This window comes from Panthera uncia (genome assembly GCF_023721935.1).
Source record: "Panthera uncia isolate 11264 chromosome C1 unlocalized genomic scaffold, Puncia_PCG_1.0 HiC_scaffold_4, whole genome shotgun sequence".
In the NCBI taxonomy this organism is placed as follows: domain Eukaryota; kingdom Metazoa; phylum Chordata; class Mammalia; order Carnivora; family Felidae; genus Panthera; species Panthera uncia.
In genome coordinates this window covers 29,792,208-29,818,723 of record NW_026057585.1, presented here as the reverse complement: position 1 = coordinate 29,818,723, position 26,516 = coordinate 29,792,208, and the positions used below count along the sequence as shown (strand labels likewise).

General features: G+C 36.0%; 1 protein-coding gene across 5 annotated transcripts in view; it reads left to right on the top strand.

Annotated features, from left to right (window-relative positions):
- Positions 1-26,242, top strand: part of ZNF326 (zinc finger protein 326) — a 36,238-nt gene extending 9,996 nt beyond the window's left edge. The window contains exons 1-11 of one of the 5 annotated variants that reach the window (XM_049616806.1): positions 2,275-2,310; positions 2,406-2,517; positions 4,660-4,820; positions 4,949-5,065; positions 7,439-7,637; positions 13,164-13,275; positions 16,980-17,127; positions 18,427-18,526; positions 20,944-21,074; positions 23,123-23,218; positions 25,126-26,242. In XM_049616806.1, the coding sequence (XP_049472763.1) occupies positions 2,478-2,517; positions 4,660-4,820; positions 4,949-5,065; positions 7,439-7,637; positions 13,164-13,275; positions 16,980-17,127; positions 18,427-18,526; positions 20,944-21,074; positions 23,123-23,218; positions 25,126-25,494 (1,473 nt within the window). In that variant the 5' untranslated portion in view covers positions 2,275-2,310; positions 2,406-2,477 and the 3' untranslated portion in view covers positions 25,495-26,242. Of the gene's footprint in view, positions 1-2,274; positions 2,365-2,405; positions 2,518-4,659; positions 5,066-7,438; positions 7,638-13,163; positions 13,276-16,979; positions 17,128-18,426; positions 18,527-20,943; positions 21,075-23,122; positions 23,219-25,125 lie in introns of those variants that run through there. The other 4 variants (XM_049616804.1, XM_049616805.1, XM_049616807.1 and 1 more) reach the window with 4 other exon arrangements.
- The last annotated feature ends 274 nt before the right edge of the window (positions 26,243-26,516 follow it).

Genomic DNA, 26,516 nt, shown 5'->3' with positions numbered 1-26,516 from the left:
CCCCCCCCATCAACCCCCAGTTTGTTCTCAGTTTTTAACAGTCTCTTATGCTTTGGTTCTCTCCCACTCTAACCTCTTTTTTTTTTTTCCTTCCCCTCCCCCATGGGTTTCTGTTAAGTTTCTCAGGATCCACATAAGAGTGAAACCATATGGTATCTGTCTTTCTCTGTATGGCTTATTTCACTTAGCATCACACTCTCCAGTTCCATCCATGTTGCTACAAAAGGCCATATTTCATTTTTTCTCATTGCCACGTAGTATTCCATTGTGTATATAAACCACAATTTCTTTATCCATTCATCAGTTGATGGACATTTAGGCTCTTTCCATAATTTGGCTATTGTTGAGAGTGCCGCTATAAACATTGGGGTACAGGTGCCCCTATGCATCAGTACTCCTGTATCCCTTGGATAAATTCCTAGCAGTGCTATTGCTGGGTCATAGGGTAGGTCTATTTTTAATTTTCTGAGGAACCTCCACACTGCTTTCCAGAGCGGCTGCACCAATTTGCATTCCCACCAACAGTGCAAGAGGGTTCCTGTTTCTCCACATCCTCTCCAGCATCTATAGTCTCCTGATTTCTTCATTTTGGCCACTCTGACTGGCGTGAGGTGGTATCTGAGTGTGGTTTTGATTTGTATTTCCCTGATGAGGAGCGACGTTGAACATCTTTTCATGTGCCTGTTGGCCATCCGGATGTCTTCTTTAGAGAAGTGTCTATTCATGTTTTCTGCCCATTTCTTCACTGGGTTATTTGTCTTTCGGGTGTGGAGTTTGGTGAGCTCTTTATAGATTTTGGATACTAGCCAAAAGGGTTAGTATTTGAAATGGACTTTTAAAAGATGAGAAGATTTAAAAAAAAATTGTTTTTTATTATATTTATTTATTTTTGAGAGACAGAGTGAGACAGAGCACAAGCGGGGGAGGGGCAGAGAGAGAAGGAGACACAGAATCTGAAGCAGGTCCCAGGCTCAGAGCAAGTGTTCAGCACAGAGCTCGACAATGGGCTCGAACCCACAAACCGTGAGATCATAACCTGAGCCGAAGTCGGTCACTTAACTGACTGAGCCACCCAGGCACCCTTAAAAGTGAGAATATTTTAAGCAGCAGATATTTGGGGTGTTAGCTGAGAGTGTTTCACATAGAAGTAACAGCATAAAGCTAGAAGGGTGGATACATATTGGACTTTGAGAAAATAATGTCATCTCTTTGGACTGTAGTTCCCTAATCTATAAAGCAAGAAGATTGAATTTTATCATTTAGGTTGCTTCCAGCTTTAAGGTCGCAAGATTCTGAGTGATATTTTTGTGAAGTTGTTGCTGTTGTCATTATTATTAGGACCAGAAATATTTAAGTGGTTGTAATTAAAATTTAGTGTTTTAAAAAATATAAATTAAGGTATTTGCTCTTTGTATATTGTTGTATTTATTAGTGTATAAAATTTGAGGAGGGTGACAATAAAGGATTTTAAAGGACTTTATAGGACACATTGTAAATGATTTAAAAATTTCATTTTTATAATCATAGTAAATTTATTTTATTACCTCTTTCGTTGTATTTTTTACATCAGAGGTTGGGATATAGATGGAATTGCAGTGTAATAAGACATACTTAATACCCTTAATGTATTAGAATTTGTTTTGTGTGTGTTTTGTATTGCTAGAGTTCACATTCATTCCCTATTCAGAGTATTTGAGGATTTAAATATTTGTTGAGTTGTTATTTATAGGTGTAATACCACAGGTTGGTCCCCTACTCCATGATTTTTACTTTTTAAAAATGTCTATTTCGGTTAGTATATGAACAAATTTAAATTAGGCTAATTGAAAATGTGGCTGCTTCTGAGTTTTTAGATCTTTTGAGAGCAGCTAGATGCAAAAAAGTATACTTACAACAAAGTTTTTCTTCTTGACATTAATAAATGATTTTTTTTGAGAGTAGGAATTATTATTATATACTATGTAATAAGCTAATATAGAACCTTAAAGTAGCACCCTAGTCAAATAGATGTTGATTAAATTAAAAATAATTCTAATATAGAACTTTCTTAGTTGACAATGTTTTTTTGAAAAATAGGTTTTATTAGCAAATCTGATTATTCAGTAGATTATCATTTGTGAGGTTTTTTCCTTCCACGTCTACTGTGAGTTTAGCTTAAATGTTAATGATGACTTATTATCTCACATCATTGATACGAATATCTTGTGTTTTATGCAAAGATTCCTGAAGAGGGTGGTATATCTTACTGACCTTTTGTTACTGACTCTGTTTTAGGAATGGATCGTGATTATGGCCCCGGATCTTATGGAGGTCTGACATTCAAGGATATTTATCTAAAAATTCTTCTTTTGAGTGCCAGTAAAGGTGAGCATCATTTAATTTTTTTCTTTTTAAACTCTTTATAGGGATGGACCGTGACTATGGCCATGGATCCTATGGGGGTCAAAGATCCATGGACTCCTACCTAAACCAGTCATATGGCATGGACAATCACAGTGGTGGTGGTGGGGGTAGCAGGTAAATTGCTTAATCACTTGGCCAAATGATTAGATGACTATAAGATTCTGGATATTTTAATTTAAGTATTCCTTAGGCATGTTATGATGCTTGAATTTCACTATTTGGTATTGAATAATCACTTTAAATGTTTAGAGGTGTTAATTAATGGTTATAAAAATTACCTCAGGATTACTGGCAGACATTATTTTAGGAAAACTTCAAGTAGCTATTTTCATTTCACTATAATAGAGTAAGCTTTTCTGTCTTTAGTAGTGAACTCTTTTTTTTTTTTTTTTACTTCCTTTTAACTCCTCATCAGTCAGAATGTTCTGAACAAATGATATAAAAATGTTATTGGAAATATTATCTGTGAACCTTTTTCTTTATGATTTTTAAAAGTGTCTTTTCTGATGTGGGGTGTTCTGTAAAGCAGCAAAGCAGTCTTTGACTGGAATGGGTTTAACTGAACCAGTCTAGCAACATTCAGTTTTCTGAGAAACATTTAAGGTAGTTTTTCTTTTAATTTTAATTTTAGAGTAAGTTGTAGGAGCAAATTGTAATAATAAAATGTTCTTTAAGTCCATATCGAGGTTATTTATTGGCAGATACTACTTAGACCAAAAACACTTGTGCTCTAAGCTAGGAGCATTGTATTAAAGCCATGAATACTATACCTTTGCTTATTTTAATGCACTAGAGTTTAGATTATTTTTATATTTTACTGTTGATACTGTGTAAAGCTTAACACTAGTTGAACTACTCAGGCCTTAGGGTTGACCACATTTCAGGCAAAGAGCGTATACCTTTTAAGGCACAGATATTTCTACTAAGTATAACTAGTTAGGTAACATTTGAAACTATCCTCCTTCTTCATAAAATGAAGGATCCGGATTCCTTAAGGATGGACTGAACGATGCTTTACTTTCCTTCTTTCTACTTCAAATGTGCCACTATGGTTTAATAGTAGAGGAAAATCAAGAAAATGAACAGATAGAACAATTTTGCTTATGTGATAGATGTTTTAAAAAGAGCTGGAAAGAGGAATAATTTTTATACGGTTACCAGGATTCAGAAATAAATAGTACATTCTATTTAGTGATCTGTAAATAATTGAAGTAATGTAACACATTTAACTGTTTTAATATATCCGTTACTGCCCTATTGCATTGTAAATGTGATGTGGATAAACTATGTAGATGTTATCGTTTATCTCATGTGTAATTGTGGGCCTTTATAAAACTATGTTGTAAGCTATGAAGCAACTTTTGTAATCCATGCTTTGGATTTGTGAGAAGTAAGATGATTTGTTTCTTCTGTTGACTCTATTAAAACCTTGAGGAGACGGTGTGCTCCCTTTTTTAGAGTAGTTTTATGTGATAATTTCCTACCAGGAAATAATTTTTTAAATAATTGAAGATATAAAATGTACTCTTTCTCATCTGCCTTGAAAATTCATATGCAGAGGATATATGTTCGTGGTCTTTTACTTTTATGTTCTATTTTATGTGCTTATTCTTCTAGATTTGTTAGATTTGCTAGTCTACAAGTAGAAAGTGACTGAGGATTGATTATTGACCTTATCCAAAGTTGGGCAGGATATCAAATTTTGTAAGCAGAGATAATTCTCCAAATTTTGACTGCTACAGACACAAGCAGTTTTGTTACATAGATTATTAGGGGTGCAAAAAGGATCTCTTCTGTGTCACAAATAGCCTATATTGGTATAGTCTTCAATTTATGTCCCTATTGAAAGCCAAAATATTGTAAATATTTGGTATTTTCCAGTACTAGGGATGGATTCAAAGAAAGTTTGAGTAGTTTGTGAACTTTAGCAAATGACTTTTTCCAAGACTAGGGCTGGGCTTAAATACTGACAGACAAATCTTTTTAATAAAATAGAAAAGCTGCCACAAAGCAGATTTTTAAGCTAAGGTTTACTTAACTCAATTCATATTTAAAAACTGACTCAGATAGCTTTCTATCTGGTCTCATGTTGAACTGCCCAGCCCTAATCAGGGTGTGAATAAAAGTAGAACTGTGCAAACCAGTATGGTATAAATGAATTTTAGTTGATAAATGTCATCTGATAATTTGTCTTTTGAATTGTCTAACATTAGTAAGCTTACTTTTGTTTTTTCCCTCACTGTGCAACTTTTCCAGGTTTGGACCTTATGAGTCTTACGACTCCAGGTCTTCTCTGGGTGGGCGAGATCTGTACAGATCTGGCTATGGTTTTAATGAACCCGAACAAAGCCGCTTCGGAGGTAGTTATGGTGGTCGATTTGAGAGCTCCTACCGGAATAGCCTTGACTCTTTCGGAGGTAGAAACCAGGGCGGGTCTAGCTGGGAAGCACCTTACTCCCGTTCAAAATTGAGGCCTGGGTTTATGGAGGACAGAGGAAGAGAGAATTACTCTTCCTACAGCAGTTTTTCTTCACCCCATATGAAGCCTGCACCTGTAGGCTCTCGGGGGAGAGGAACGCCTGCTTATCCTGAAAGTACGTTTGGAAGCAGAAACTATGATGCTTTTGGAGGACCATCAACAGGCAGAGGCCGAGGCCGAGGAGTAAGTACAACAGAATCTTTTCAGATTCTTTTCACTAGTCACTCTTTTAAACCCTTTCAAGACCACGGTTTTCAACTAGAATAAACACTGTTCATCCCAGTGTATTTTGAAGAAAAGCTGAATCATAAGCATAATTTTTAGGTTGCCTGTAAAAGTTTTTCCAGCACTTCAGAAAACAAGTGGCAGTGTGAGATGATTGTTCATAGTTTTGCCAAATCTCCCTTTATTAAAAAGGTGAGGATATTAGGTTTTGGTCTAAAAGGGGTTAAAAGGAGTTGCATTTTTCCTTGTAAAACACTAGCAGTTTTGCTGGTGGGACAGTTCTTGGATTATTGTAAAAGGTAACCAACCCTTTGGAGTTTTTGAGTAGGTTAAAGGTGCAATGTATGATAAAATGTTTATACTTTGCTGCTAACTCTAGCACATAGAATTTCTTCAGAGCTCCATATTTCACATATAACACAAGGGACTAAAAGTCGGTAATAATAGATGAGGGTAGCTTAGCTATGTTTACATGGTGAAGAAGTTGATATGTCTAATAGGTTGTAGAATGATTTGTGGTCAATATAATTACTAACTTACTCTCTTGCAATATGTCCTGTTGCTGGGTGTTTCGTTTTCCCTTGTGTCACTAGTTTTTACTATTGAGAAATAAGCTCCTACTTGTACAGACATGTCTCTGGCTCCTTCCTAGGAAGTAATCTTTTGTAAATTATTGCTTACATGAGTAAATATACCAGTCTTCAAGTGTTTTATTTCAGGACATAGTATAAAGAGAATGACTTATGTTCTTAGGTAACTTGACTGACATGAAATTTTACTAGTAAGTGTATGTAGATTGTGGAGTTACATAGTTTGGTCATATGAAAGATTCTGTATTTTTGCCTTAATGTAAGAAATGGTTTACTTAAGTCAGTTACTCTTAATATTCTCTTTGCAGAGGAAAGTACTTCTGATAAAAAATGTAGTAGGGCACATGTTTTTGTCTCTTCATTGGCTTTTGGTACATCAGTGTAGTGTGTCCTTTTTGTGTAGAAATTTTGCATTGATAACAGTTACCCTTTACTGATGTAAAATGCATTGCACCTTTAATGGATAATTAATGAAGATATTTCTAATGTGACTCTATAAGTTACCTGGAAACACTAAACTATTCAAGTTTACTAGGTTAGATAGGGATTCCTAAGCATATGTATAAATGTAAGCAACTGATACGTTGCTCTTCCACCATAATTAATGACTATAGGTTAATTGAAAATTGTTGGGGTTAGTAGGCTTTGGGTTTTGAAATTGAAAATCGATTCCAGTTTGAAAATTTGGAAAACACTTAACACTTTTCATGCTGTATTATTACTTTAGGCAAATGATTTTTTTCTTAATGAGACTTCAAATATCAATTTTGTTTTCACAATAGAAAAACAGGTATTCCTGTACTTTGTGTTCACCATTCTAGTCTGAATGGACTTTTCTTTCTTTCCTCCTGTTAATGAAGTAGATGAACCAACAGGACTTTTCTTTTTTAATCTTCACTTGTACAATTCCCATTGGATCCTTCTCTTCAGATTACTCCTCAGTCTTTATCTTCTAAAAGTAAGGTTAGCAGAATAAATTTCTATGGACATGTAGCCTCTTGGTGTAGTGGATTTTGTTAATGATAAGAGAAGAGAAAGGGACACAAGAGTCGTTTGGTTGCATGACTCTTCGTCTGTAAACTTTTGCTTCTTGGGCTTCTGGGTCAGAATATGTTTCTCTAGGTAAGAATGTGAATGGAACGTCAGATGTAATTCTTTATCTGAAGTGTGTCCTGGAAGTTGATGCATGGTTATGCTTTAACTCTCCTATCTCATACTAATGTTCCATCTCGCCTTCTCATTCCCTTTTTCAACAGGGAGAAATCCTAAATGATTTCTGGATCTTTTTTACTTCAAACTTCATATATGGTCTTCTTTATGCATCTTAGTTTTAAGCCAGGTTTTAGTGAAATAAAGATGTCTTTTTAGGTCTTTTCATGGGAAAACATCAATTAGGAACTCTGAAGAGGAGTTGTCAGAGAGTTGTACAAGTGGTAATATTCTGACAGGCACATTTGCTGTTTATGATCTCAATTTTGAATTGTAAAAATTAAAAAAATAGGTAGGAAATATCCATATTTGTTTTACTGGAAATAAAAATACTAATTCACTGGATTTGAGTTCATGTAATAATTTACAAAGGTTTTCCATGTGTTTATTCAGAGCGGACATGTAAAATTTAGTTCAGTTCTGGGTAATTTTCAGGTGAAAATTATTAGATAGATAACAGGTAAAATTTGTGTGAATTCATACTTTATCTTTAGATATTATGCTAATATTTCTTGATTTCACAAATTTGCAGCATATGAGTGATTTTGGAAGCATTCATAGACCTGGAATTGTTGTTGACTATCAAAACAAACCCACCAATGTGACAGTTGCTGCTGCAAGAGGAATAAAGAGAAAAATGATGCAACCATTTAATAAGCCTGGTGGAACCTTTATCAAGAAACCCAAGCTAGCAAAGCCTGTGGAGAAGATGAGCCTCAGCAAATCACCCAGTAAGTGAGAAAACATAATTGCTATGGCTTATGGTACTTCTAGTTTTTAAAAAAATTAATGCTTTAGATAATTTTTTCATGTTCATATGACAAACTGCATAGTAGTTTCAACTGTAGAAATTAGATCCATTGAATCACCTAGTGTAGTCACTAATCACTCATACACATCAAAATTACCCAGAGACACTTTAAAAAAATTTTTTTTTTTCAACGTTTTTTATTTATTTTTGGGACAGAGAGAGACAGAGCATGAACGGGGGAGGGGCAGAGAGAGAGGGAGACACAGAATCGGAAAGAGGCTCCAGGCTCCGAGCCATCAGCCCAGAGCCTGACGCGGGGCTCGAACTCACGGACCGTGAGATCGTGACCTGGCTGAAGTCGGACGCTTAACCGACTGCGCCTCCCAGGCGCCCCCCCAGAGACACTTTTTAAAAATGCACATGCCCTGGTCCACCCCTCTTCCCTGAGTCCTTATTTAGGATGGAGTCAGATCATCTATATGTGTTAAAAGGCTTCTCACATGATTTTGATTCAAAGTTTTATCTTGGGTGTTATATTTGTTGTTGGAAGGTACTGCTGAGGATGTAGTATTCTCACATTATACAGATTCCCCTTTATGAGGACAAAGGGAAGAAATTTTTCATGGTTCTTGGTACCAGGAAAAGGTGTGTTTCTTCTGGAAATTTAATTTGCTTTTAATTTTGTGGACTGACGACTCTTAGAGACAGTCACATTTTCCATCTGTACATTGTTAAAAAATTGAGAGCCAATCTGAAAATGAAATGAAGAAAACCATTTCATTCATATTAGCATCAAGAAGACTAAATACTCAGGTAAATTTAGCAAAAGTAGTATAAAACTTAAAACAGTATTCAAAACCTACAAAACATTGTTGAAGTTTAAGAAGATCTAAATAAATGGAAAAACTAAATAAATGGTTCAAAGATCAGAAGATTTAATGTTAAGATGGTTATATTCCCCAAACTGATCTACAGATTTATTAGCACAATCCCTGTTAGAATTCCACCTGACTTCTTTGCAAAAATTGACAAGTTGATTCTAAAGCTCATAAGGAGTTGCAAGGGATCTAAAATAGTGAAAACAGTCCTAAAAAAGTGAAACAAAATAGAAAGACTTACACTTCACCTTACTTGGAAAGACTCAACACTTCTCAGTCATCAAGGCAAAAATAAATATAAAAAAACAAAAAGTAATTCAGTGTACATGTAAAAATAGACAAAATATTTGGTGTATATTATTTTGCTGTTATGTGTTTTCACAAAGAAGTCTGAAGAAGACCTTTTGTTAGCTTTTATTTAGGTACATCCTTGACTGTCATCTAGTTTAGTCAAGTGTACTTGATTTCGTGTAGAGATATGTTACAAAGTTAAAAAATAAAAATAAAACAGCATAGATAAGTAACAGTAATTTGGCTCTGAACTTTTTTTTTAATAAAAAAAGCTTTATTGAGATATAATTCACACACCTTGTAATTCATCCATTTAAAGCGTGCCAGTCATTGGTTTTTAGTGTATTCACAGATACGTGCAAATATCACTAATCTATTTGAGAACATTTTCATCTCCTCGCAGAGGCCTGGTACCCTTTAGTCATTACCCCCAACATACCCCACAGACCAGAGCAACTACTAACTTACTTTCTATCTTTATAGATACCTGTATTCTAAACTTACATATGAAAAAAAAATTGTATAAAATGTGGACTTCTGTAATGGGCTTCTTTCACTTAGCATAATCTTTTCAGGGTTCATTCAAGTTACAGCAGGTATTAGTACTTCATTCCATTTTATGGCTGGAAATATTCCACTGTATGAACAAATCACATTTTCTTTATTCATTCACTGATGGGTATTTGGGTTGTATCTACCTTTTGGGTACTTTGAATAGTGCTGTAAACATCTGTGTATAAGTTTTTGTGTGAGCATGTGTTTTCATTTCTCTTAGATATATATCTAGGAGAAGTGCTGGATCATATAGTATAATCATTTGAGGAACCACCTGTTTTCCAAAGCATCTGCACCATTTTACATTCCCACTAGCAGTAGATGAGAGTTCTGATTTTTCTATATCCTTGCTATGGCTTGTTATCTATTTGATTCAAACCATCCAGGTGGTATGCAATGGTATCTTATTGTGGTCTTGATTTACATTTCCCTAATAACTAATGGGTGGGCATTTTTTCTCGTGCTTATTGGCTCTTCATATACCTTTCTTGGGAAAATGCACGTTTAGATGTTCTGCTCACTTATTAGTTGGGCTATTTGTCTTTTTATTGAGTTGAAAATATTCTTTATATATTCTAGCCATCTCTATCTCACTTATAGAGATAAAAACACAGACTTAAACATTCAACCTTTATTGATGGGGGAGTGGGAGGGAGGGGAAAGTGGGTGATGGGCATTGAGGAGGGCACCTGTTGGGATGATCACTGAGTGTTGTTTGCAAACCAATTTGACAATAAATTTCATATTTAAAAAAAAACAAAACAAAAAAACCCAGTCAACCTTTACATGAAACAAAAATTTAAAACTTAGACAATAAGAACAAAAAGGATAAAATTAAATACTGTCAGGCTATTGTCAGGTACTCTGATTTAATTCTGTTTGTTTTGATCATTGATGATGAATTTTAATAAACTTTTGCTTTAAGAAAATTATATGCAATGTTGAAAAAAGGATTTAGCTCATTTACTCACCTAGTTTTTGTTGTTTTCTTGTGAGAGAGAGCATGTGTGTGGGGGAGAGGGGCAATGGGAAAGGGAGGGCGAGGCAGAGAGAGAGAGAGAGAGGGAGAAAATATCGATAGATAGGAAGAAGGAAGGAAAAAGAAAGGAAAGAAAGAATGAATACCCCAAGCAGGCTCCATGCTCAGCTCAGAGCCTGATGTGCGGCTTGATCCCACGACCTTGGGACCATGCCCTGGGCCAAAACCAAGGGTCAGATGCTCATTTGACTGAGCCACCCATGTGCCCCTTAACTAGTATTTATTAAAAATGATCTCTTTGAAAGCACTTTAGAAACAAGAGGTCAAACTGCCAAAGCTACTTCAAAATATTTCTTTAAAAGTTGAAAATCAGGAAATGCCAACTTCAGTGACAGATATAAACAATATAAATCACAGACATGACACATCAAAAGTAAAAATTTACAAGGTAAAATAGTACAGAACTTAATTTCAAAAAGTTTCAATGACAGAATGATAACACCGTGTTTTATTGTACATGTGACAACAAAAGCAAATTCAAATAATAAATATTATGTGGGGCACCTGTGTGGCTCAGTTGGTTAAGCATCTCTTAATTTCGGTTCAGGTCATGATCTCATGGTTTGTGAGTTCAAGCCCTGCGTCAGGCTCTGCGCTGATGGTGCAGTGCATTACTTACTTAAGAGAAAAAGAACTAGACATAGACATGTCGTTAAGATAAAAATACTGAATAACTAGGAATGTGTGTTCTCTGGAAGACCAGAAATAGTTTCTAAGTCCCTAATTCTGCTTAGACAATCTAAACTCTGACCATCTAATTGTGTCTTTGTATTTTCCCAAATTCATTCTCGACAGTCACTATTTTCCTGAATATTAGGTCCAGGTAAGTTATAGAAGACATTGAGAGTCTAGAGTAAGATCTGCCATATTCTTCGTCTTTCCTCCATTAAAAGAAAGGTTGGGGGAAGAGGGGTGTGGAAGCACAAAAGCTTTTAATTTTGATAAAGTCTAATTTATCTATTTTTCTTTGGCTGCCCAGTTCTAAGAATTCCTTGCCAAATTCCAAAGTCATAAAGATATACTCCTATGTTTTCTTGGAAGAGTTTTCTAGCTACAGTTCTTGCATTTAGGTCTTGTATTTTAGCGTTTGCATGTGGCTGTCCAGTTGCCCAGCACCATTTGTTGCAAAGACTGTTCTCTCCCAACAGAATAATTTTGGCATCCTTGCTAAAAACCAGTTGACCAGAGTTTTATGAGTTTATTTCTGGACTCAATTCTGTTCTGCTAATCTATAGGTCTGTCCTTGTGCCAGTAATACAGTATCTTGATTATCGTAGCTTTGTAGTAAGTTTGGAAATCATGAAGGGTGAGTCTTTCTATTTTGTTTTTCTTTTTAGGATTGTTGTCACTACTTTAGATCCCTTCCTTATGAGCTTTAGAATCAACTTGTCAATGTTTGCAATGAAATCAGTTAGAATTCTGATAGGGATTGCATTAAATCTGTAGATCAGTTTGGGGAGTACAACCATTTTAACAACGTTAAGTCTTCTAATCTCTGAACCATTTATTTCCATCTTCTTTAACCTCTTTTCAACAATGTTTTGTGGTGTTTTTTTTTTTTTTTTTTTTTTTTTTTTGGTAAGTTCATCCTATATGTCTATCTACCTATCTTCTTATGTATATAATCTCTACACATAACATGGGGCTCAAACTCACAACTCTGAGATCAAGAGTCTCATGTTCTTCCAACTGAGTCAGCCGGGGACCCCTGTTTTGTAGTTTTTAAGTACTGTGTAAGTTTTACATTTCCTTTGTTAAATTTATTCCTATTTAGTTTTGTTGATGCTAATATGAATGAAATGGTTTTCTTAATTTCATTTTCAGTTTGCCTCTCAATTTTTTAACAATGTACAGATGGAAAATGTGACTGTCTCTAATTGTCAGTCCACAAGATTAAAAGCAAATTAAATTTCCAGAAGAAATACACCTTTTCCTGGTACCAAAAACCATGAAAAATTTCTTCCCTTTGTCCTCATAAAGGGGATTCTGTGTAATATGATAATACTACATCCTCAACAGTACCTTCCAAAAATAAATGTAATATCCAAGACAAAACTTTGAATCAAAATCATGTGAGAAGCCTTTTAAAACATATAGATGATCTGACTCCATCCTAAATAAGGATTTAGGGAAGAGGGGTAGACCAGGGCATGTGCATTTTTAAAAAGTGTCTCTGGGTAATTTTGATGTTTATGAGTGATTAGTGACTACACTAGGTGATTCAAAGGATCTAATTTCTACAGTTGTAATTACTATGCAGTTTGTCATGAACATGAGAAACGTATTTAAAAGCACTGAAGCCATAGGGGTGCCTGGGTGGCTCAGTCGGTTAAGCGTCCGACTTTGACTCAGGTCATGGTCTAATGGCTCTTGGGTTCAAGCCCCACGTTGGGCTCTGTGCTGACAGCTCGGAGCCTGGAACCTGCTTCAGATTCTGTGTCTTCATCTTTCTCTCTCTGCCCCTCCCCAGCTTGGGCTCGCTCTCTCTCTCTCTCTCTCTCTCAAAAATAAACAAACTTTAAAAAAATTAAAAAAAAAAAACAAAACACTGAAGCCATGGTAATGATATTCAAATGAAAGAAGTTTAAGAAATACTGGTTAATCTCAAACTGATTTTTCTGGTGAGTTCAATTTAGATTGTGATCACCAAATATACCTTGCATGTTTAATGCTTTATGAAGTGGGAACTGAAAAGGGAGGATGGAAAAATGATATTTAATTTTGACTCTTGTTGATATCCTAGCAAAAACTGATCCTAAAAATGAAGAAGAAGAAAAGCGACGTATTGAGGCTCGGCGAGAAAAACAAAGGCGCAGAAGAGAAAAAAACAGTGAGAAATATGGAGATGGATACAGGTTTGTGCTTAGTAGAGTCTGAAAATTGGTCTTATTAAAAAACAGTTTCCTAGGAAATGCAAATACATCAGTTGGAATGTGAGAAAATTCATGGGGTCAAATGAAGAGGCTTGATCAAAGATACATAGGAATATTTTTGATTCTTGGTATTTATGTGCAGTCACCACTGAGAAAAATAAGAAAAAAGAGTTCCATCCCTAATGGTAATTTAAAAATAAAAAATACCTAGAAATACAGTATTCTTAAAAAAGAAATATGCATCATGACATGAAGAAAACCACAAAGTCTTGAGATTTGACTACATGGAGACATAGTGATATTCTTGGATAGAAAAACTAAATAGTAGAAATGTAACAAGTGTCATCAATCTTGATTCCAAAGAAGATTCTGTAAAAGAAGAGTAGATGAGTAGGTACTAGCTTTTCTAGATAATCGAAACATTTGAAAGCTGTAATAGTTAAAAATATGTGGCACTAAAAAAAGGCTATTAGTATAATAGGATTATTAACCTCTAAATACATGTGTTATATGTAAGAATGTAATATATAATACAGATGTTGCAAACAAAAGGAGAATTGCTTAAAAAGGGGGGGGGGGTTGCTTGAACAACTGAACAATAAGAAAAATAGTTTAGACCCTTTCTTAACACCAGTGAAGATGAATCCATTGGATTAAAGAACCTACAAAATGGAAAATAACAGGAAAATAAAATAGAATATTTTAATTGCTGCAGAAGTCTTTTTTCTAAGCTTAAAAGTGGTAGATTAAATTACAAAGGAAATAATGACCACATTAGTTTCAATAAAACTTTACACCTTGAAAACAGACAGACTTGGAAAATATTATAAACACAAGAATGATTAATATCTAAGGTAAATATCATCCAACCAGTATGTTTTAAAAAGTAAAAACAAGATGCCTAATATATGATTGGGTGAAGGAACAATAGCTAGTTAATAGTTTTAGGGGAAATGCTGAAACTCATTGTAAGATAAACTGGGAATTTAAATAATAGCATGGCATTTTATTAGGAGAAAAGAAACATTGATTGACTAACATGGATACAATCAAAGCACACACTTATTATTGCTGGTAACCAAATAATATGGTTTTAACTACTGGGAAGCAGTTTAACAGTCCTTAAAAATGTCTTGAATTTTTTTATAGTCCATGATCTCTCCAGGAAGATAATGTAAAAGTAGAAGAGTTTAATCTAAAAAGATGCCCTTTACAGATCCTCTGTTTCCCTTCTGTCTGACCCTCCGCTGCACACGCGCATGTGCTCTCGCTCTCTCTCTCTCTCTCTCTCTGTCAAAAATAAACATTAAAAAAAAGTTTAAAAAAACTAAAGCTTTGGATATGATATATCTGTGTTAATATACACGTGTGAATTGGAGAAAATGAAAGAACTGAACTTTCATTTAGCTGTAAATATAAATCTCATATAAGCTAAAGTATGTCAGTTCAATTAAATTGTCATTTTAGAATAAGAATCCTTTACAATAGTCTAAAATTATCATAATTTATCAGAGCAGTTTTGCTTTGAGTTAGGAAAGTAAGAGACTGACAATAAATAACTATTCTTGCGATACATTCTTTTTGGATATTTGAATGCTTTCAATATAATGGAGTAGAGGGAGCCGGGGGGAGGGGACAGGGGTGTGAGAGCTATAAACAAACAATAGTATAAAGGGAAGAGTGCCAGAAGAGAAGTACAAAATGATCTTACAGGAGGTGACTTCTCAGTAGGAGTGCAGGAAAATCAGGGAAATGGATGGAGGCAGTATTTGAACTGACTTGGGAATGGTAGGATAAATAAAATAAATGGTAGGAGCTGTTAGGCAGCCCTGGTAGAGGGCATGGCTCGAGGTTACAGCAAGGAAACAGGGACCTTTCATTCATATTCTGGATATGGAAAGCTGTGTAGATTGAACAGGGCTCTAGTGGGGGTTGGCAAGTGTGATTTAATTAGAATATTTAACGAAGACATACTGTGTGCCAGATATTGTTAAAAGCATTCAGTAGGGGGATGGGGCACCTGGGTGGCCCAGTTGGTTGAGTGTCCAACCTCGGCTTAGGTTGTGATCTCTTGGTTTGTGAGTTGGAGCCCCGCATCGGTCTCTGTGCTGGCAGCTCAGAGCCTGGAGCCTGCTTCGGATTCTGTGTGTCCCTCTCTCTCTGCCCCTCTGTCTCTCCATCTCTCTCAAAGGTAAATAAACCTTAAAAAAATTTTCTTTATAAATATTTAGTAGGGGAGCACCTGGGTGGCTCAGTTGGTTAAATGTCTGACTCTTGATTTTGGCTCAGGTCATGATCTCACGGTTTGTGAGATCGAGTCCCACTTTAGGCTCTGTGCTGACAGTGTGGAGCCTGTTTGGGATTTTCCTTCCCTCTCTCTCTGCCCTTCCCTTCTTGTGCTCGCTTGTGTTCTCTCTCTCTCTCTCAAAATAAATAACTTAAAAAAAAATAAAAGTATTTAGTGGGTAAAGCCAACAAGATATAGGAGAGATTAAAAACTTTTTTTAAGGGCAGCTAAAAGTGTTTTGACTTTGTTTTATGATGCTTAAGTCAGTGAAGCCAGTAAAGTGCTGTTGTCTCTTTTAGGAAGTGACTAATTAATTGAATTATTACTGTGTGGCGGGAACTGTTCTAAGGGCTTTATATACATTTTTTTTTCCATCCTCAATGATACTTCTGTAAGGGTTCTCATTGCATTAAGATAAGAAAACTGTGATCCAGAGAAGTCAAGTAATTTGCCCAGTGTCTCACAAGGGGGCTCTGATATAAACCCAGCAGTAGGCTCCAGATCCCAAAGTTTTAACTAGGAAAATTAATATAATAGTGATATAAGGAATTAATTAGAGGGGCACCTGGGTGGCTCAGTTGGTTAAGCATCCTACTTCAGCTCAGGTCGTGATCTCGCGGTTGGTGAGTTTGAGCCCCGCATTGGGCTCTGTGCTGACAGTTCAGAGCCTGGAGCTTGCTTCAGATTCTATGTCTCCGTCGGTCTGCCCCTCCCTGGCTTTTGCATGCACTTGCTCTCTCTCTCTCAAAAATAAACAAACATTAAGAAAAAAAAGAATTGGAAAATGGAGACTAGAGACAAACCAATGAAGAAACTATTGTTATAATTCAAGGAAAAGGAAATAAAAGGAATACATAAGATAGGAACACTTTATAGGAGAACAAAGGGAAATTCATATTGGAGTGGCTTCTGAGCTTCTAAATTTATCTAGCCTTGTCAGTCATCCTGAAGTGGTCCTTAGAAGGTAGGGTTTTTGGTCACCCAACAGCTCCAAAGGAGTGAATTATGGTTGTCTGATGTTCACCTGGCTTTGTTGGTTATTACCTTAGTGGACTGCAAGCTTGAGAGTGGAACAGAGTATAAAAATAAGTAGTGGAACTTCGGAACTTGGTATTTTTGGAAGTTTGCTTTGGCTTTATAACTCTAAACTTGAAGTGGATAGCTTAGGACTAGATTAAATAGATCCACTGATTCCATTATTTGCAAAGTGGTATATAATAGCAGTGTTGGCCAAATATTTAAAGAAATACTGTTTTTTCTGACTTCAGCTAAATTTAGATCAACCATAAGATGGTATAAAGGAAATCATTTATTTTGGTAAAATTAGTTTTATTGGCATGGTCTTATGAACTCTCAGTAAATAAGGCAATATTTAAGGAAAACTTTTTTTTCTTTATAGAATGGCATTCACATGTTCATTTTGTAAATTCCGAACGTTTGAAGAAAAAGATATTGAGCTACATCTGGAAAGTTCTTCACACCAGGAAACATTGGATCATATTCAGAAACAAACCAAATTTGATAAAGTAGTTATGGAGTTTTTGCATGTAAGTAGCTGTTTTTAAATCAAGAGGCACTTTATTTGTATTTTAATTTCTTAGTTTTTCAGTTTCCCACCTCTCTTCCAAGTTTCTAAAAATTTAATTGACTACTTAGTTTTTTTTAATATATGAAATTTATTGTCAAATTGGTTTCCAAACAACACCCAGTGCTCATCCCAAAAGATGCCCTCTTCAATGCCCATCATCTACCCTACCCTCCTTCCCACCCCCCATCACCCCTCAGTTTATTCTCAGTTTTTAAGAGTCACTTAGAGAGTTTTTTTAAAAAAAACTAGATGTGAATTCCTCTGTAAAGATTTTAGATTTGTAATTTGAAAGAATATTTTATGTTTTTACAGTAGTTTATGGCAGAGGTGTCAGGAAAAAGAATTCCTTTAACACCTGATTATTGATGCAGAATCAGCTATCATAAGTTGAGAGTCTACTGTGTACCTAGTGTTGTGCTGGGTACTTTCATTCATTATTTCATTTGAGCGTCATCACAGTTCTTTTTTATCATGAAAGATCATGCTCAGAGCAGTGTAGTGACTCTTCCAGTTAAGTGGCAGTCTGAATTCAGAGCTAGAGAGCTGATGTCTGTTTAGTGTCCTTTCTGTTATCAGTGTGTGGTCACTAGTTCAACAGTTTTTCTTGACTGTTTAACAAAAGGTGCTATGCAAGGACTGAAGACACAGATACCACCCTTAGTGAACTCAGAGTAATTGGAAAGAACACACTCATTTATACACAGATGACACAGTTAAGTCGGAGGGCCAGGAGTGAGGGTGTAGGCAGGGGGGTTTAGAAAAGGTGAGGATAGTTGGGGCCAGGATGTTTAAGGAAGAGGCTAGAGCTGGACTGCTAATTGTACATATAGTTACTTTGGGCAAAAGACATGGAATTGTTAGGAGGTTAGAAACACAGTGATCATTCATTCTTCCCCATCCATGCAGAATTGTGTACCTTTACAGAAATTTCTTTCTGTTAATTTCATTCCTTAACTGGTTCCTGTCATTTAGGACTTTAATGTACCACCTGCCCTGAGAAGACCTCTCTTAACTCTTCCAGCTCTGTTTGATTTCTCTTGTTCTTTATGCCTAAAATACACTTTGAAAGTGAATATTTTTTGTAAGTATCCCAGTAATTTATTTGTATTTGTATTTAACGATAGTCTTTTTCAACTGAATTATAAACTCCTTGAGGACAGATATTAGTTCTTATATAACAGATGTTATCTTCCATAGGCTGAGTTTGATGCTAAGCTCAGTGAAAACTTTTTGTGTTTCTTCCTATTTTGTTTTATAGGAATGTATGGTGAATAAATTCAAGAAAACATCTATTCGTAAACAGCAGACAAATAATCAAACAGAAGTAGTTAAAATAATTGAAAAAGATGTTATGGAAGGTAAGTATTTAAACAAAGTGTATTAGAAATTAACACATATATTTTACTTACCATAATCTATTTCAGTGTAGATGCTGCCCACTAGTGTGATCGAATCATATGTGGTAGCCGTGAGTAGGTCATCAGAGGTGACCTCCTTTTCCTCTTCTCATGTTTACGAATTTATCACTACCTACCATTATGTTTCTCACTTCAGTTTTACAAGAAAAATCAGCTTTTCCTCTAGGTGGAAGTGAATTCTTACATTCTGTCTTCTCACTTCTCATCTCTTTAAGGACTTTTGCTCAAATAGTGAACTCTTCTGTTTTTCTGTCTTTTTATTCCTCTTAATTCTGTCCCTGAAGCCTATGCTTTCATCTTTAAAAAAGAAAAAAAAAAACTACATCTTTTAAAAAAATTTATTTTATTTTATTTTATTTTTGAGACAGAGACAGACAGAGCACGAGCGGGGGTGGGGCAGAGAGAGAGAGAGACACACACACACAGTCTGAAGCAGGCTCCAGGCTCCCAGCTGTCAGCACTGAGCCAGACACAAGGCTCGAACTCATCAACTGCAAGATCATGATCTGAGCTGAAGTCAGACGCTCAATTGACTGAGCTACCCAGGTGCCCCCCAAAATCTCCATCTTTAAAAAAGAAAGGAAAAACAGATACTAGTTCCCCTAAAACTTGCTTTCCTATTAAACAACCATTCTTCTTTAAAGCATAGTCCATACTGGTCTTTGTCTTCACTACCCATTACTACTTCGCCACAGTAGACCACTTGATGTTACCAGTGGTCTACCAAAACTGCTCTGACAGAGATTCCCGATACCAGTAGGGTGATTCAGTAGGTTCTTCTGAATCATTATTTTACTTCTCTAACATTTTCCACTATTTTTTGTGAATCTGTTTCCACCCCTAGTTTCTGTGGTAGCTCACTGTCCTGAGGTTCTTTATTCCTTTTCTTACTCATTGTGTTTTTATTTTATTTTATTTTATTTTATTTTATTTTATTTTATTTTATTTTATTTTATTTTTATTATTTTTTTAAGAATTTATTTATTTTTGAGACAGAGAGAGCAAGCAGGGGAGGGGTGAAGAGAGAATCCCCAGCAGGCTCTGTGCTTTCCACACCGAGTCTGACTTGGCTTGAACTGAGATCATGAACTGAGCTGAAATCAAAAATCAGATGCTCAACCAACTGAGGCATCCAGGTGCCTCTCTATGAAGCTTTTAGAAGTTTATATTTCCCAGTATTCTGTTTTCAGTTCCATGATCTTCTCTTTTTATATTCCTTCCTTATGATTCATCTAATCTCAGAGCTTAAACTATCTCCTCTGTGTTGATTACTTACATACTTCTGTCTCTAACACAGATCTATCTTCTGAACTCTTCTCTTGAACATCGAGATGCTTATTGGCCTTTCTCTTCAGCAGTCTTACAAAAGGAACGTATCAAAAAAATTTTGTGTGCTCTTTGGGCTTATTCCACCCCATTAAGAAAACAAAAACTCAGAAGACTGGTCTTTCATTTTCCTTGGAAGGTAGCCCCACCATCTAAGCCACAAGTATGAAGTTAGTCCTAAGTAATCTTACTTTATTGTATCTATAACATTGTATCTTATTGGTTCTGTCTTTTAAATATCTTCCAAGTCTGCTTCTTTACCTCTTTAAATAATGCATCTGTTCAAGTCTTTATCGTTCTCTTGGCAGTTGTATTATTTTTCCAACTAGTGCCCTTACTTTCAGTCTTATCTCTTAAGTCTACTACATGACTGTAGTACTTCAAGAAGTTTAACTGGGTCTCCATCCTCTATAGGATAAACTTCAAATTCCTATGCCTGGCATGCAAAGTTCTCCATGATATAGGCCCTGCTCTTTTTGTCTCTTTTGTCCCTTCTTTATTCTCAGTGCCCCAGCTATATTGAATTACTTGGAACTCCCACAAAGTGCCATTTTCTCTCACCTTTCCCTTGCATACATTATAACTTCGCTTGTAATAAATCTTGATCACAGTTTTCAATGTCCAACATATATTTTGTTTTTTGTGAATCCCAATTTTGACCTCTTTTTCCCTATCCTTGCCTACCCATATTCATTTTTATGGAAATTCTTTTTTTTAGTACAAAAATCAACATTTGTCTTCTTTCATATTATATATTTGGGGGACAGACTCCTGGGACTCAGAGCAGGATTGTAGAATATGCAAGGAAATATAATGTAATTCTGCTTTATAATTTTAATCTGTTATCCATAGTTTTAATCTATATATGCAGATTTATGAAACGTAGTAGAAAAACTCAACCTACATATCTTGATCTTCTTTTTGGAAGAAGGGGGTATAAATAACCATAGAAACGAAATAATAAAAACTCGTTTTGTCAAAAATAAGAATATATGAATCATTACTTATTAATAACTTGCTTTCTTTTGTAGGTGTTACTGCAGATGATCACATGATGAAAGTGGAGACTGTTCACTGCAGTGCATGCAGTGTGTATATCCCTGCTTTGCATAGTTCAGTGCAGCAGCACTTAAAATCTCCTGATCATATCAAAGGGAAGCAGGTAAGTTTTGACCTGTCTTGATGAAGTCATTGAAATGTTCATTAATCCTTTATTGTCCTTTAACGTCTGTTGTTTCACACCTACCCGCTTACATACAGTCCTATTAATCTCATGTGTGAAAAACTGTAAAGATAACTAGAGAGGCAGTGTAGCATAGTAGTTAAGTTAAACATGGTGGTTAAGATTGGGCTCTGGAGCAAGAAGTCCTGGGTTGAATCCTGGTCCAGTACGTGATGTGTTAAGCAAGTAAATTAGCTTTTCTTTGTCCAAGTTTCCTTATTTGTAAAATGGGGATAGATAATCATTCTACTCTTGCATGACTGTTTAAAGATTAAGTTAGTTACAATAGAAAAGACACTTAAAATAGTGCCTGACAGGGGCGCCTGGGTGGCGCAGTCGGTTAAGCGTCCGACTTCAGCCAGGTTGCGATCTCGCGGTCCGTGAGTTCGAGCCCCGCATCAGGCTCTGGGCTGATGGCTCGGAGCCTGGAGCCTGTTTCCGATTCTGTGTCTCCCTCTCTCTCTGCCCCTCCCCCGTTCATGCTCTGTCTCTCTCTGTCCCAAAAATAAATTAAAAACGTTGAAAAAAAAATTAAAAAAAAAAAAAAATAGTGCCTGACACATAGTGTAAGCATTCAGGAAATCATAGCTATTGAACTGTTTTTTTCATTAACACTTTTTTAAGTTGGTTCAAAACAGTTTTATGAGAGAGAGTGTGTGTTTTAGAACAAAACGGAATGATTTAATCATAAGCTACATTTTTCTGATGGCTGGGAAAAATAAAAAAAACTAGCATTACCAGTTACTATCTACTGTTACATTTTTGAGTAGAATTTACTAAAATATTCTAGGAAAAATGTACTGTTTTCTTTTTGATTGGCATATTTCTGCTTCTAAATTGGTTGGTTTTATTTAGTCCAGTTTATTTCAAATAAATGTTTATATTGTGAGAAACTAGCTTGTTTGAGAAGCAAACTTAAAAATTCAAATATTACAGGCTTAAGTTTTAAATAGAGCATACCTGGGTCTTAAATTCATATTTTGTATTGATGTGATTTTCATTTAACTTAGACTTTGTTAGTCACTTTGAGCACATATAATCTCTTAAAAATCTTCGTCCTTTCTCTTCTCTTTTGGCATTCCCTTGACACTTTTTTGGCAACTAGACTTTTTTTTTTTTTAATTTTTTTTTTTTAACGTTTTATTTATTTTTGAGACAGGGAGAGTCAGAGCATGAACAGGGGAGGGTCAGAGAGAGGGAGACACAGAATCTAAAACAGGCTTCAGACTCTGAGCTGTCAGCACAGAGCCTGACGCGGGGCTTGAACTCACGAACCACGAGATCAAGACCTGAGCCGAAGTTGGCCGCTTAACCGACTGAGCCACCCAGGCGCCCCCAGACATTTTTTTTTTTTTTTAACATTTATTCATTTTTGAGAGACAGAGACAGAGCGTGAGTGGGGGAGGGGCAGAGAGGGAGGAAGACACAGAATCTGAAGCAGGCTCCAGGCTCTGAAGTGTCAGCACAGAGCCTGACGCAGGGCTTGAACTCATGGAACACAAGATCATGACCTGAGCTGAAGTCGGATGCTTAACTGACTGAGCTACCCAGGTGCCCTGGCAACTAGACATTTCATATTAACCTGTCCTCCTTTGTATAATGCAGTCTTAGGCTAACTATAGCCCAGAGGAAGACTATTCTAGCAGTATGAAAAATTGTTCTTTCTCTTTTGATAGCATGAAAATTAGTAGTTAGAATAGTTAGGGTGGGGGAAAGTGCATGTATAGTAGAAAGGAGAGCAACTGTTTAGTAGACCTAGATGTGTCATATGTAGTAACTGAGTGAATGAGTCTGATTGGCTTATTGAATCTTCATTATGTTAATCATGGATGGTTTAGATTGTGGTCACAGTAGTTGTTGCTTTATAGCTTAATTTGCCAGGAGAGAAATAATTTAAATCTAGGAATTTGAGCATACAATGTTGTTTTAATTATAGAAATATTCATGGCATGGTTTTCAGGTACCTCACTGTGTTCTATTTTTCATAGGCTTATAAAGAACAAATAAAAAGAGAGAGTGTCTTGACTGCTACAAGCATTTTAAATAATCCAATAGTGAAGGCGCGATATGAACGTTTCGTTAAGGTAAGACTTTAGGGCAAAACCTTTTTAGGTTACATTGTAATATCTTTATAATCAAATGATGACATAGTAACTGATATTTAAATATAGTGCAACATTAGGAAGACTTTTACTTAATATCTTGCATATAGGTAAAAACATTGTTTTTCCTAATTGTTGGGATTTGTTGGGAGAGGGAACAAGAAGTCATTCCTCTCTCATTTCTTTCTCACCGTGGATCATTTGAGAGAGATTCAGGAGTCTGATAGCAGATCATAATGTTAGCTTTATTCTTGATTTTTAAACAAAGGAGGACTTGAGGGATATGTCTTAACATGTGTAGTTACTGTGGACCTTAAGTTTATTTTATTTTGAGAGAGAGAGAGCTGGTGTGAGTGGGGGAGGGGCAGAGAGGGAGAGGGAGAGAGAGAGAGAGAGCATCCCAAGCAGGCTCTGAGTTGCCAGCTGTGGAGCCTGATAATGGGGCTCAAATCCACGAACTGTGAGATCATGACCTGAGCCGAAACCAAGAATCAGATGCTTAACTGACTCAGTCACCCGGGTGCTCCCTGTATTTCACTTCCAAATTAGATAAACTTTTATCTCCCCAGCTTCTGTTAACTGGTTCAGCCAGACAGCAGTAGGCTTCCTTAGCTTACCACATGTGCATATTATGTAGAAAGTACCTAAACTAAGGAGAACTCTTCTAGAATTTTTTACTATGAATGTGATCCGTGGACCAGCAATATTGGTATTTCCTGGGAGTTCATTAGAAATGGAGAGTTGCATTTGAGCAAGATCCCAATTGATTCAGAAACATGTTAAAATTCAAGAAGCACTGGTGTCGAGTTACTCAATGGTATCCCTTTGTTCAGCTTTCCTGTCTGCTCTGTTCCCTGATGTTATTCCCCAGAACATCCTCTGCCCATGGTCAGCTCTGGTCATGTCTTAAAAACTCTTTCAACTTTCAAGTGCTCTCAGTCTGACAGAATATCTTTTTAAATCTTTGTCCTATGAAGATATAATCAGTTCATCAATTTATCCCATTTCTTCAACTGCTTCTACCTTCACCCCCTCGCCTGGATACTCATGGTCAGTCCTTCCAACAATGCAGTGCTGCCATTCCAAAAGTCCTCAGTCATTCTTCCACCACTTACCAGTTCCCAGCACTATGCCCTCTGTGGTTAGACTGTCTCCGCTGCAAGTATCATGGAATTGTACCATTGCTGTGTTTGCCAGGTTTTCGCTGCAGTTCACAGTAATTTTGTGCATTACCAACCGATGTAATGTGCTTCCTACAGTGACTGTTTCAAAGCTTTTCCATTTTTTTTCTTTAAAATTTTTTTTGAATGTTTACTTATTTTTGATACAGAGAGAGAGCATGAGCAGGGGAGGGGCAGAGAGAGAGGGAGACACAGAATCCGAAGCAGGCTCCAGGCTCTGAGCTGTCAGCATAGACCCCGAAGCGGGGGCTCGAACCCATGAACCGTGAGATCATGACCTGAGCCGAAATCAGACGCTTAAGCAACTCAGCCACCCAGACGCCCCAAAGCTTTTCCACTCTTAACTTGTTTTCAGAGATCCTACCACAGAAGTACATTGAATCCTGGTGTAATTGAGTAGGACATAAATCTCTATCTGTTTCTACCAGAACCCACATATTTGCTTTTGTCATATGCATATGATTTTAGAAATTAGGTTAGGAAAATGTGGCCTTTAAGCGTTCCAGTTTATGGAATATAAAGAAATGACTTCAGTAATTTATTTATCCACTTTGGTATGAAATAGGTACTGAACAAATATGTCATGATTTGTCATAAGTTAAAAAGCTTCAGAGTGTATTTATTTTTGATGTTACAGCAAATAAAAATTGCACTGGTAACAAAAATGAATATGCTGATTTTAAAAGCTGTTTTTCCTCATGTTTTTAGGGTGAGAATCCTTTTGAAATTCAAGATCATTCTCAAGATCAACAAATAGAAGGAGATGAGGAGGAGGAAGAAAAGATTGATGAACCTATTGAAGAAGAGGAGGAGGAGGAGGAGGAAGTGGAGGAAGTGGGGGAAGTAGAGGAAGTAGAAGAAGTGGAGGAAGCAGAAGAAGTGGGAGAAGGAGGAGGAGTGGAGGGAGCGGGAGACACAGAGGAAGCAGGGGACCAGGAGGCAGTGGGGGAAGGAGAGGCAGCCGGGGAGGGAGAAGCAGTGGGGGAGGGAGGAGTGGGGAAAGGAGAGGAAGTAGAGGAAGAAGCAGCAAAGGAAAAGCCTGTTGACTTCCCTGTTGACCAACCTGAAGAAAATTAAATAGAAGGTATTAGTCAGATTTAAAAGAAGCTTTAAATTTCTCTTGTAATGTGGAAAAGGGTAAGAATTTTAATAGTTTAAAATATGAGAGTTAACACCCATGTTGCATGCATTCCACACATTCAGATTTGTTTTATATAATTTCTAAATGTTTGGCATTTGTTTAATAAAATGAGGGTAAGACTATTTTAGTTTAGTTTTTATAGTTACCAACTTAGATTAGATAAATTGTTTGTATAATTTTTAAGCTTAATTTTTATTACTTTAATTGGTGTTAAGGATAACAGATGTGTATTGTTAGTATATCTATTCTAATCATTTGAACTTAAATGCTGCTGTTGGGAGTATATATTCAAGTGTGCATTAATGTTTTCAATACTTACCCTAGAAGAGATAAATTGGGCAAGTATTTTGTGCTCTGACTGTGTATTTTTTTACTGCATTGGACATTGAATAGTAATTTGCGTTAAGATACGCTTAAAGGCTTTTTGTGACCATGTTTCCCTTTGTAGCAATAAAACGTTTTTTACAAAAACTCTTTCCCTGGATTAGCAATTTTAAATGAAATGATTCATCAATTAAATTAGTATTTAAAATGAGATTTTGCCTTAATGTAGGAGTTTAGCTCACTGATATTTCGAGATGATTGAGACGAGTTGAAGAAGAAATTTACTTCCATCATTTTAAAAGTACTACTAAAATATTTTTTAACATATTTCAAGTTGAGGTCAGTCCATAACTGACTTGTTTATACTTGTTTTAATTCCTTTCTTTTCTTTGTGCCTATGTCAGATCTTGAAATCTTGAAAATACATTTGAATACAAATAATTTTTTATAGTTGTGTTAGTTCTTTTATCATGTCTGTTTGTAGCTGAAGAACCAAGAAGCAAAAGTAATCACTTTTCTAAAAAACAAGTATTTCTTTCCTGAATATTTCTCTCCTTTTAAAAAAAAATTTTTTTTATAGTTTAAAAAAACTTCTTTCAGCTTACATACTGAAGAAGAGATGAGACTGACAGAT